At 42.9% G+C, this 13,248-nt stretch overlaps 1 protein-coding gene across 2 annotated transcripts; it reads left to right on the top strand.

Moving 5' to 3' along the window:
• Positions 1-1,531: 1,531 nt before the first annotated feature.
• Positions 1,532-12,806, top strand: aebp1a (AE binding protein 1a). Of its 2 annotated transcripts, XM_084693407.1 has the most exons (21): positions 1,533-2,170; positions 5,541-5,807; positions 5,910-5,960; positions 6,195-6,266; positions 6,367-6,432; positions 6,516-6,575; positions 6,726-6,785; positions 7,470-7,547; positions 8,299-8,408; positions 8,496-8,635; positions 8,866-8,950; positions 9,127-9,271; positions 9,480-9,559; positions 9,681-9,809; positions 9,887-10,078; positions 10,233-10,406; positions 10,531-10,662; positions 10,911-11,163; positions 11,271-11,410; positions 11,535-11,634; positions 11,804-12,806. In XM_084693407.1, exons 1-21 carry the CDS (start codon positions 1,957-1,959, stop codon positions 12,370-12,372), a joined length of 3,117 nt encoding a protein of 1,038 aa, XP_084549533.1. In that variant the 5' UTR covers positions 1,533-1,956; the 3' UTR covers positions 12,373-12,806. The 2 variants fall into 2 exon arrangements, with proteins under 2 accessions (XP_084549534.1, XP_084549533.1); XM_084693408.1 differs by lacking the exon at positions 5,910-5,960 and having other exon boundaries at positions 1,532-2,170.
• Positions 12,807-13,248: the final 442 nt, after the last annotated feature.

The following is a 13,248-nucleotide window of genomic DNA, read 5'->3' as shown; positions in this document are numbered from 1 at the left end:
TCTCTGCTCTCTGTCACACACACCAATTCAAAATTCAAGATCCCACTCTTACCCAACACATGTTCTGTGTTAGCTTCAGATGTCATGAGGCAGTTAGTAATAGACACCCATCCTGCTCTTAAAATCTATGAGAACATTTACAGTAAAGCAATTTCAAAATATAAAGACTGTGAGTTGAAAGGGAGAACATGTATGGGGTTATAACGTTGTATTGGTCATTCTTACTGTCATATTCACATTGCTTTGATGTTTGCCTAGAAAATCTATCAAGGACACTTTGATTGCTTTGATGGAAATGTTTTGAAACTGTATTGCATTTAGAACCATTTTTGTATTAGAAACTGATGGACAGGATGGAGGTATTATTAGATCAAACTAAAACTTAACAACAAAACCTGCAATTCTGTTGATGGTGGTGGGAGACTTTTGTTGAATTTTCAGAACTGATAATTATTTTCTGAGTGAAGATTGAGCCATGTGGATTTTGTGTATATGTCTTCATGGACTTAATGTTATTGTAATTTATCAAAGCAAATGGGGATTTTCTCAACACACCCACAGCTAACTATTTTCCATGGAAATAAGATTCCATGGCAGATAACATGACTGATCACCATGGAGACAACAGGGTTCCTCTTAACTGTAACAACTTTCAGATTTTCCATCCTTAGGGCGTAAATGATGGCATACCTTCCTGAACAGAAACACCAAAAATGCATCCTAAGGACTTACTACATTTTATTTTACTGTTCAAATTAATATGAACGCCAGTTTGAATACCAGCTCCCATTACTTTCAGGGAGCACTTTGGAGTAGGAAGAATGATATACATTAACCGGATCAAAAGGATGTGCCCCTTGGAACTTGCCCTCATGAAACACTTAAATATAAACATCTTATCGTTATTATTGTTATTCAATAGAAGAATAAGTAACACACATTTCTATTCATGAACAAGCGCAAACTCATCAGTTGGTTCCAACTAATCTTGGATAGCCACAGTTTAACTACGTTTATTATTTTGTATATATATACATTCTTTATCTTTGGTTCATCCTCACTTGTTATGACATTTTCCATTAGAGTGTGGTGTATGAGGCAGGGACAAGTTCTGACATCTCCTTCTAGACCTTCAGGCATGCAGAGCTTCTCTGAGTTGTTTAGGTCAGTTTTTGAGTATGTTTTGTGGAAAAGTCTGCGTCAGTAAAGCACAGGCGGAGTAAATTCTTTGACTTCTCTTCTGAGAGATCGTTGTCCTTATTTGTAATGGTGCCTATACCAAACACATTTTTGATGGGTTTGGAGTGAACTCATCTCTTTCTTTCCTTTTTTTCCATTCATTCGCCTTTTTCCCCCCATGGAATGCGATATATGACGAGTGTTCCTCCCCCCCCCCCCTTCGCAGACAAGAGCAAGGGAGGAAGCCTGTGAGCGAGGGAGTGTGTGTGGGAGAGAGGTGAGGAGGGTGGGGGGTGGACGCACAGGCAGGGAAGTGTGCTGCTCAGCTGCCCAGACTCTAGACTTCTGTGTTTCCCTTTCCTTCCAGCTTTAAAGCCCTGAGCCCACAGCTCCCTCCTCTTTTCTACTCCGCAACACCAGGGGACTGGATAACAAAGACCTCCCCTCGCTCCTGCTGGAGTGGAACAACCAACCACATCTCCTTTCAGAGACTTCCAGACAGAAAGGCGCAGAGACGATCGGACTGTTGGACAACCACACGTGCGGGTCATATGGTAGATACAGTGAGGGAGTGCACTTACTATCAGCTTGTATAGACTGACTGGGGTTGAGCTGGGAGAAGGACTACACAACAGAAGTTTTCTGCTCGTCGTTGGGGAACTGAAAAAACACCTATTTGGGAAATCGTGTTCTATCACATCTACTGGTTTTGAGGTGCACTGCTGGTGACCAGCCCCATCCTGATCTGATCCCTGGCGTAGGCTCGTTGAAGTGGAGATGAGGGTATCTGGGTTAGCCCTCTGGGCCTGTCTCGCCTTGTTCTGGATGCTGATCGGTGCAGAGGAGAGACAGCCCTCCAGAGGCTTGGCAGCCAGAAGTTTACCAGAGCATGGCATTGGAGAGAAGGATGTTGAAATGAAGGATGAGCCTGCTGCAGAGGTCGCGGAGACCAAACCAAAGAAGAAGAAATCCCCAGAGGAAGTCGAGGCAGGTAAGTCGTTACTTCCTACTTCTTTTATTTATCATCTCTTTCTGATGCTCTGGATAAGAGAGTCTGCTAAAAATGACTAAATGTAAAATGTAAATGCTCTCTTGATCTCCTATTTCTTGTCCTTTGCCTTTCACTCTCTCTCTGCGTCAATCCATCTGTCCCGCTTTCTCTATGGCACGCCCAGAGCAACCATCAGCATGGCGCTCTGCAGCTGTGTCAGAGGACTTCAAACACAGCTGGACTTCTTCACTCAAACATATGTGGCCCAGACCCAAGGCTTCTCCTAACTAGGATAAGACCCAGAGAATGCTTTGCAAAGACGCTCTCCTAAAAGGGTCTCTCGATCTCCTTTTCACGCGTCTTTCTTTCTCTCCGTCCCTTGAGTATGTGTGTTTATGTGTGGGTGCGGAGAGCAGTTCCAGAATAATGACAGAGGCTGTGTCGTAAGTGATGGTTTAGAGGGAGCTCTCTCTTTACACCCTACCCTCCTTCCTCACCCACAGCAGAAGCCAAAAGACCAAAGCTGAACAGACAGGAAAACATTGCAATCAGTCAAGTCAGGCAACAAGTATAACATTTGTTTTGTGTTTCGTTTTCCTCATCTATCTGTTGGTTATCCCCATATCCCTCCCCCATTGCTTTCCTTGGAAGGGAAGTTAGTCACAGAGAAAACATACCTATGCCTTAAAGTAATTTTCCAAGCTCTTTCCAGTACACAGTAAGAGTGTTTTCATCTTGACTGTACCATTGAAATGTTTTATGTGTGTGTTTTGTAGTGGAAAGTATCCTGGTACAACCCTTAAGGGTCATGGGTAGCTACAGTAGTTGTATGCGGTTTCAAGCAAGCCTGTAGCAGTGATTCAGTGATGACGAGTCTGTGACTACTTGTGGCATACAATCAGAGTTTTTACATTCTTGGCAGGACTGATAAACTGGCTGCAGTCTACAGTACCAGTGAACAGTTTAGTGTATTTAATTTAGTGTTTATTACAGTTTTCTTCAATTGCTAAGATACTTTAAGAGACTTTTTTTTCTGGGATACACTTGATAATTTTATAACCCAACAAGCACAACATTTACACATTTACATTTAGTCATTTAGCAGACGCTCTTATCCAGAGCGACTTACAGTAAGTACAGGGACATTCTTCCCGAGGCAAGTAGGGTGAAGTGCCTTGCCCAAGGACACAACGTCATTTAGCACAGCCGGGAATCGATCTGGCAACCTTTAGATTACTAGCCCGATTCCCTAACCGTTCAGCCACCTGACTCCCAACATGGTTCTTTTGCTCAATAATCATCTTTCACACACAATGCAAATGCTAACCACATGTTAACCAAAGTTTGGTCTCAATACAATTCAATTCACAATTCACTGGCATGACTGTGAAGCTCTTGTGACTGTGCTTCATTACACAATTGTTCAACCAGCAATCAGTACCTGCAGTACAGGTACATCTTACAATGCGCCATTACAGTGAGGAGACATCTTCCTTACTGTATTGTGAGGAAAAAACAACCTTTGGATGAAGGTGTGATTTATTTTTGGTGTGAAGTCTGTGTTCCAGTCTGTGTTGGGGCTGCATGTTAAAACATTTTAAAATAAATTCATATATGAGAAACAGCGCCCCGAATTCTTGTCTGAACGTCCGCCTCACCGAAGGCGATTGGCTGGAGCAGGATTGCTGGAACCTATTTGGCTGGAAAGTAGAGGGCTGCTCCTATAATTATAAATCACTAGCACTGAGGTGAAAATAATTGGCCAATTGTACCTGTACTGTTTTTTAAAAGTGTATTTATTAATGATAAATATTTTTCTTTATTAATGTGTTGCTTCATATTTACGGTCAATGAGACATTTGAGAAAAGTACAAACATGACCAATCCCAGAAATATCCCACCTTAACCCTACACAGACACTGAGACAGGATTCAGGACAGAGTCCAAAAAAGGCCCTAATGTGCTGTGTAGGTTGATAGATTTTCCAGCGCACGAAGCAATAACTCAAGCCAAATAGCAGTTTCCAAAACCATTCATGAGTATTTGAATTTGGTCCCATAAGAAAGACAGCACTGGCAGAGAGCGACACCCACAATATATTTATATTAGCTGTTTTACAGCAGAAACTACAACTCAAAGAGCTAGAATTCATATTCTACCACTATCATCTACTGTCAAAAACAAATACATAAATAGGTGAATAGTGTGCTGAAAATGACAGGTGAATGAAAACTAGGTAAACTTATCGTCTGTGGATGGATTGGAGAGAGACAGAGAGGACAGAGAAAGCTTTAGTGGTTTTATGGTGTCATACCTGAGTTATGGCCTGATGTCATTAGAGAACCAGGAAGGCCGGTAGAAGTTCTGGATTCAGTTGAAGTGACAGAGAACAGAACAGGACTCATGTGTTTCTGACTTGTGTTAGACTGGTAATTACACAAGTTGCATTGAGAGTGTTTTTGCTAAACCTTACACTTAATTAATTCAAATATTCATATGATTATTTTTAAACTTTAGAGGATATTTCATTAAAGATATGAAGCAAGACTATATATTATGGTTACATTAACTACCATAGCTATAGTAGCAACATTATATTTACATAGAGTTGGGACTGCTTTGTAGTTACACTTTCTAACAGTTCATCTGTATTGTTTTTACACAAGTGAACCTTGGAATAGGGGAGGTTGGGCTTTGTTTTGGTGACTTAACCTTCAACTGTCCTTTTACAACATCCACTTACCCCACACACCCGACCCCATACCGTGCCTTCTTACACTTTTGTAATAACCTATACCGCTAACCGTTTAACAATTTAATTACGGTTACGATGGTCCACAATTAAATTAAAGAAATAATCCTAAACATGTTTAATGACTGAATTTTAAATGTAACCCGTGTGTAGCCTGAAACAAAATCATTGCTTATCCACTATGAACATTACCATAAGAGCTGTTTACCAATTGCCAGTTGGTTTGAGTTTGGCGGATTGTTTGGTTGCCAAAAACAAACCAGTGACTGGACCGAACCTGAGTCAGACCCAGACCCAGAGTGCAGTGCTGTGTCTGTGAAACCTTCTCAGTGGGAGACGAGGAATGTGTTCATGCTAGCTCATCTTAGCTAGGAGCAAGAGGGAAAGAACGTTTGGAGACGGATAAAAGGATAAAAAGTGTTCTCCCCCCTCTCTCTCTCTCTCTCTCTGTCTCTCTGTCTCTCTGTCTCTCTCTCTCTCTCTCTCTCTCTCTCTCTCTCTCTCTCTCTCTCTCTCTCTCTCTCTCTCTCTCTCTCGCTCACACGCTCTTACTATCTCAAATTTGCAACCTTGTTCATTCCCTGACCTATGTCTCTTTCTCACTGAATCCATCCCCAGCCAGGGCAAAGAAAGCAGCAGAGAAGGAGGCCAAAGCAAAGAAACAGAAGGCCCCAAAGCCAGAAAAAAAACCCAAGGCGCCAAAACCCACCAAAAAACCCAAACCACCAAAACCCACCAAGAAGCCGAAAGCCCCAAAGGCCACTAAGAAACCCAGTGCCCCTAAGAGCACAGGGGAGAGGGACGAGGGGTTGCGACCAACCCCCAAGCGGCCCAGTATGGAGGAAGAGGAGGAGAAGCTTTTGATAGAGCTGGGCTGGGACAAATGTATGTATGAAAGAGAAAGACTCATGACAACATCCAATAATATTCCCCATAAGTGTCTCTGCAATGTCACATGTGTTTTTGTCTCCTTTATGATACAACCAGTGTACCCAAAGCAACCTGAGAAGAAAGAGCCCTCAAATCCAGACTTGAGTAGTTGAGTAGACATATGTATTTACAGAACCTATACTGGAAATTGTTAAAACCATGAGATCAGAATGACATATGACCTACTAAATGAGCTAAGGTTTTTCCTATGAGTCAGCTCTACTCACGGCAAAACAATTTTGCAAGCCTAGGTCTTGTTATTATTTTTGATTTCCGTTGAAGTCCATGTTGAGACAATTGTTTCAGATCCAACTCATGTTTTCTTTTCTTACTTCTATCAAGCCGACGCCAAAATACCTACAGTGCCCACCAAACCCCTCACTGAGCATGATGAAGATTACTGGGATGCCAGACGTACGTTTATTGAATTTTTTTATGTTTCAAACCATTAGAAAAAAAATCACATCTCTCTTGAGCCGGCACATCATGTCTGGCTTCTCTGCTTCTCTCACAGATGAGGTTCCGGGACGACAACCTAACAAAGAGGTCACAACCACAGAGGTCATCATGTACATACCAGGTGATGGTCATTCTCTTGATCAAATACATTCACGTTTGCCTCACACCATATATTTGACACTTAAAAATCTCTTTCTCTTTTAGAGGAGACCACCGCCATCCCTTTTGTGGGGCCCTGGTATGAAGAATACGATTATGCTGACCGTACGTTCATTATTTACATTTCAACTGTCAATGCCCATGTATTCATCATTCTATACTACTGTGGCTGATGATGAACTACTGTGTACCTATATACTGTACATGAGTTGGCCTCCCTACCAAATAACAACCCTACCATGTCTATTTTTACAGTGGCAGCTAAGAAACTGGAGGAGGAGGCTGAAAAGGCTCGCAAGGAGAAGGAGGAGAAGGGTCAGAATCACTTCATCTGTTCTTTGGAGGAAAGACTTATTGTGTATTGTGTTGCCAAACAGCATAGTCACACCGTCCTAGCCATCTATCACTTCACAAATAAGCTGGTCAGGAGGGAGACAGAACGGTAGAAATATATAGAGTGTGAGAGACAGAGAGAGAAGTATTCACTGCTGCCACGTGGTGGGTCCCTAGATATCATCATGGAAAAGAAACAATGTGGGAGGAGTTAAGATTATGAAGATCTGGGGGAGGAAGGAGGTCATTTTGAGGCAGTGTTGGCCTTGCAGCATGTGGAGACATTGTCCTTCCTATACATTTGAAAACAAACCTGCTTCTGTGTTGAAAGGGTGATGTGAACTGTATCAAGTTGACATGTTCCACTGCAAAAAAACGTTTTTGCGCAACTTTGAACAATGCAAGCTATGCTTCGCGGAATGACAAAACATTCTGCTTGCAAAGGGTTAAGAGTCTGTTCAGCTTATCAGCCTAGTCTCATTGGATAAACTGACCCATGTGTTTGAGTTGAAAAACAATACGAGGTATTTGGGATGAGAAATGAGAAAAATGGTAGTGCTGCCCAGTGAGAGGCCATATGGAAGTGTTTCATGTGCTGGATAGGACGAGCCAGAGCCATGTGAAAACATGCTTAGTCACATATTGTTTTCCCATCATGCTCCACAGCCGAACGTCTGAGAAAGAAGTGGGAGGAAGAGGAAGAGGAGAGACTGAGGCAGACGCCAGTCTATGTTGAGCCAAAAAGTAAGAGAATCATCACTTTTTCACAGAAACTTCTGTATGAGTTCCACACCTGGAGTCAAATTCATGACTTGATATTGTTACATTAATCATTTCATTTTCCTGCTCACAGATGAAGAGGCTTTACTTCTGTAAATCATTTAATGTTTTCACACTGAGATTGATTACAAATGGTTAACTTATATGGTTCTCATTATGGTTGTGATCAGGCTTACGGTAAACAGATGGTACAAACATGAAGTAGGCAGAAAAACTATTCAAAGTGGGACATGTAATCTATCGTTTGAAGCCATGCTTTCTGTCCAACACTTTGTGGGGACCTGAGTTTAGTTGGTCTTAATGACTAACTCTAAACTAATACAGAAGACATCTAACATGAACTCTCTGTTCTTTGAAAGTTCAGATCAGAGACTTAACAGCCTCATTAAAAGAGAAAAAGAATGTTGTGACTAACCCATAACATCCCCCACACAATAAAATAAACCTTTCATTCACACACAACATGTTGACAACACATGAATACTCTGGATCAAAATGCCGTCACTGTCATGGAACAGTCTGGGATAGCTCCAGAATGAATTTGTCCTCTTATTTGATTATTTCTCCTCGTTATCACTCCTTTTCTTAGGGAAACAACACATGTTAAACAAGTGGATAAGCGAGAGCGGAGCACATGTTTACACCTTTCAAACCATAGAAGAGCCAAGATTGCCTTTTCTTAAACAGGGTGTTTTCCCCTCTCTCCCCCTTCCAGAATGTCCCCCTCTAGGCCTGGAGTCCCACCGTGTTGAGGACGACCAGCTGCTGGCTTCCTCTCATTCCCACCATGGCCTATCTGCTCCAAGGGGACGCCTCAACATGCAGGTCAGTTTTGTCATGTATATTTTTTTACCATATCATTTCAAATGTGTATTCCGTATAACTAGAACTCAATTTTTCTCTTCTCTTCAGGGCTCCGGTGATGATGAGAGTGTGTATGGTGGAGCATGGTGCGCAGAGTCTGAGGAAAAGAATCACTGGTTTGAAGTGGACGCACGCAGAGAAGTGGAGTTCACTGGGGTCATCACCCAGGGGAGGAACTCAGATCAGCAGTGAGTCCTGTGAAAATCCAGTGTGGGTGACTACTGTTGGCATGGTTACCCCATGGTTAATGGAAAACATGTAGAGAGGAAAAGTAACTAGTCCACACAATTATTAAAACATCCTTGTGCTAACAAAAAATCAAAGGAATATGGCTGTGAAGTGAAGAATAACTTTGTCACTAAAGTCCCTGTTTCTCTCTTTCTCTTTCTCTCTCTCTATGTCTATTCCTTTCTCACAGTGATGATTTTGTGTCCTCCTACTTTGTGGCGTTCAGTAATGACAGCCGAGATTGGACAGTGCTTAACGATGGCTATGCTGAGTGGGTGAGTGCTGTGTCATACCTGATAAACAAAGAAAATCTGATTGCGTGCATTATAAATGCCAATACCAAAATATTACACAAAGACACCATTTGTTATAAATGGCTGACATATATACTGTATGTCTTCTTTGTGTAATGGTCTCTAATCTGACCCCACTTTTTTCTGTGTCCCCACAGTTGTTCTATGGGAATGTCGATAAGAACACCCCAGTGGCAATACAGTTTGATTGGCCAGTGGTGGCACGCTACATTCGGATCCTACCTCAGAGCTGGAATGGCAGTCTTTGTATCAGGGCTGAGATTATGGCCTGCCAGCTGCCTGGTGAACACCATTTACCATCCACCACTTCTACACACAATCATCACCTTCTTAATAGTTTTTGTGGGCCAAAACACAATGCCAAATAGAACACAAGAGCCCCCAGTTGACGAGAGAAATTCATGAGAAGTTTATAATATCCGTATCTCCAACAAACATTCCTATCATCTCTTTTTCCTTTTCATGATCTCCATTGCCTTGGTCCTCACAGGTAGCTTCCACAGTGAAAACGAGGTGAAGGTGTCAGATGACCTGGACTTCAGACATCACAACTACAAGGAGATGAGACAGGTAGGCCAAAACCAGGCCAGTTCTTCATAAGCCTTCATCTCCTGTACCGTTGGTTTCCTTTCACCCCACTCAGCCTACAGCGCTTATCCCCTTTGTTCATCCTTCCTCATCTCTTCATCAGATGATGAAGGTCATCAATGAGGAATGTCCCAATATCACCAGGATCTACAACATTGGCAAGAGCTTCCAGGGCCTGAAGATGTATGCCATGGAGATCACCGACAACCCGGGAGAGCATGAGACTGGTGAGGTCCCACACACTTTATCACATCCATCCCACTCGCTGATCAACTCCGCCTGAGGATGTCATTGTCTCCGACAGGTGAGCCGGAATTCCGCTACACCGCTGGTCTCCATGGTAACGAGGTGCTGGGCCGTGAGTTGCTGCTGTTGTTGATGCAGTTCCTGTGTAAGGAGTACAATGACGACAACCCCAGAGTGCGTCGTCTGGTGGAGGGAGTGAGAATACATCTGGTGCCCTCTCTAAACCCAGATGCGTATGAACTGGCATACGAAATGGTATGCTGGAATTCTGGAAAAGGTCATTTAAAGACAAATAATTGCATAACAAAAAATCTAAACGTCTACATTTAATTTCAGTAAATATATTTTTTTGTTGTCCTTTTTGTTTTTTGATTAAATTGAAAATAGAATGCTCTCTACTGCCCCCCAGGGTTCAGAGATGGGAAACTGGGCCCTTGGCCACTGGACTGAGGAGGGATATGACATCTTCCAGAATTTTCCAGATCTCAACAGTGTTCTCTGGGGGGCAGAGGACCGAGGATGGGTCCCTCGCATCATACCCAATCACCACATACCCATACCTGAAAACTTCCTCAATGGCTCTGTAGGAATTTGTCTATGTTTGATTGGAAACATTCAAGAATCCAAGGATTGATAAAGTTACATTTAATATAAATTCATCAAATAACTTTGTATATTTTCTTCTCCCTTTTGGTATGTGTGTGTAGGTAGCTATTGAGACTAAATCCATCATTTCCTGGATGGAGCGCACCCCATTTGTACTAGGGGCCAACTTGCAGGGGGGAGAGAAGGTGGTGGCATACCCTTTTGACATGCAGCGCCCACCCAAGGCTCTGGGGGTGGGTTATTTATCAAACAAGGATGAAATAATACTGACATTGACTTCAGGATTCTGGATTAACTGTTAAATGTGACATTTCACCCACACAGCTTTCTAACACGGCCTATAATATATATTTTGGATTGTTGAATATTACTTTGTATCCATCTTTTGTGTAATAACGTCGGTGAAATGTGTTAGATTCAATCGTTACAAAGCTATCTGGACAGTGGGCTGTTGTGAATTCTTTACCACATACTGCTGCAGGCCTCTGGGTTGCGTCAAGGAAGACCGGTTATTGACCACGAGATGAATGAGGAGACATGGGCTCGGATCCAGCGGCAAAATAAAGAAGGGCTGAGGGAGACAGCGGATGACACCATGTTCCGTTGGCTGGCTATGTCATACGCCCACAGCCACCTGACCTTGACAGAGACGTACAGGGGGTCCTGCCACACCGATGACTTCACAGGAGGACAGGGCATCGTCAACAGAGCCAGCTGGAAACCTGTCGTGGGAAGTGAGTGTCCACATGGAGTTTAGGTGTGTTTGTGTGTGGGTGGGGGTCAGAAAGAGCTCCACGGAGAGTCTTGTGCTTTTCATCCATCTCCCTTCTACCAACCTCAGGTATGAATGACTTCAGCTACCTGCATACCAACTGCTTTGAGCTCTCCATCTTCCTGGGCTGTGACAAGTTCCCCCACGAGAGTGAGCTGCCTCTAGAGTGGGAGAACAACCGCGAGGCCCTGCTCTCCTTCATAGAGCAGGTAGGAATAGACAGACAGGACAATATTAGTCTCATCTCATTGTATCTATATGGTAGTCATGTTTGGTTGTTAGATCACAACCATGTCTGAGCTTTGATCCCTGAGATACTGTTTCCTCGGCAAGGTGCATCGTGGGATAAAGGGTTTAGTGAGAGATATGGAGGGGAACCCTCTAGCTAATGCCACTATCTCTGTGGAGGGAATCCTGCATGATGTCAAAACTGGTATGTCATCTCTGGTGACACTTTACAGCACTGCTACATTAATCAACAAATTAATGCACGAATGAACATACATATATTTATGTTCATCTATGCGTTAAAGAATATCTATGAAAGAAAATCTGAACTTTCTTTATGCTCTTTCCTGGGACGTTCCTTCCTGATCCTGTAGCTGCAGGTGGGGATTACTGGAGGTTGTTGAACCCTGGGGAGTACCGTGTAACAGCCCGTGCCGACGGCCACAATCCCCAGACCCGACTTTGCATGGTGGGCTATGAATCTGGAGCCACCTCCTGCAGCTTCACTCTGGCCAAGTCTAACTGGGACCGCATCAAACAGATCATGGCTCTCAGCAAGAAGCCCATAAGGCTTGTTCCCAAAGCGAAAGCAAGCGTTGTCAGTAGTGGTACCGTCAGCAGTGTGAGCGCCACAAGGACGGACACGGTTGGGGTGTCTACGGCAAACGCCAACTCCCAGAATGCGGAGCGCCTTCGGCGGCTGCGACTGATGCGTTTGCGCAGACTGCGGCAGCAGAGGCTACAAGCTCACCTCACAACGACGGTTGCTACAACAACCACTACAACAGCATTCACAACAACACAGAAAGAAACCACAACTTCCTGGTATGATTCATGGTTTCCTGTGGAGAGTCTGTCTAAAGAGAGTCCAGTAGATGGGATCCTTCCTGAGTCACAGCCCACTCAGGACTACATTTTTGAGTACACATTTGATGAAAATTAAAGACCACAGTTTCACAACTTACGATATCCTTACTACCAATAGGACCAGTTTATAACGTTGTCCGTACTTACACAAGGCGTTACATTCTACTCTACCTAATTTGATCTAACATGCCGTGTATGAAAGTAAGAATATCAGTTATTATTACAGTATGTGCTTAGTTTTTTATGTCTTAGTATAGCCAGTGTTTATTCTGAAATACATTTTTTATGCATAGAGCATATCTGGATGCAGGAGAATTCTCTGCTGAGCGGGGACCTGGCAAAAAACTCACAGGTGGAACAATAATGATGCATGTTCACAACAGGGGAATGACTTTGAATAGGATCCTTTCAAAATAAATGCAGCTAGACATTTTTGAATATGATCGCTAGTCTCAGATCCTGACATGATATATGTGTGAACAAATTCTATTAAAATGAATTTTGTAAAAATCTGCCTATGCAGTATTATATAAAGTATATAAGTACAAAATATAAAAAAAATTATCAAAAAGAAACATTTAAATCATGCAACTGTAGTGTGGGAAACGTAGGGCCTATGACATGTTCCTGGTATACAAAACGTTATGTATACTAGTGCCTGTTTCCCCACAGGGAAAAAAGAATGTTTGATCCCCTGCTGATTTTGTACGTTTGCCCACTTTCAAAGAAACTAACGGCCTATAATTGTTAAGGTAGGTTTATTTAATGGATAGAGACAGAATATCAACGTTTTGACCCAAAATCAATGTTTAGGGTCACTGTCATGCTGGAAGACCCATCCATAACCTATCTTCAGTGTTCTGGCTGAGGAAGGAGGTTCTCGTTCAAGATTTTACAGGACGTCGCTCTGTACCCTAAGCAGAGAAACAGCCCCACAGCCTAATGTTTCCAC

Source organism: Hypomesus nipponensis, chromosome 27 (assembly GCF_054491055.1).
Source record: "Hypomesus nipponensis isolate SF chromosome 27, ASM5449105v1, whole genome shotgun sequence".
NCBI classification, from domain to species: Eukaryota; Metazoa; Chordata; class Actinopteri; order Osmeriformes; family Osmeridae; genus Hypomesus; species Hypomesus nipponensis.
This window is presented reverse-complemented; position numbering and strand designations above follow the sequence as displayed.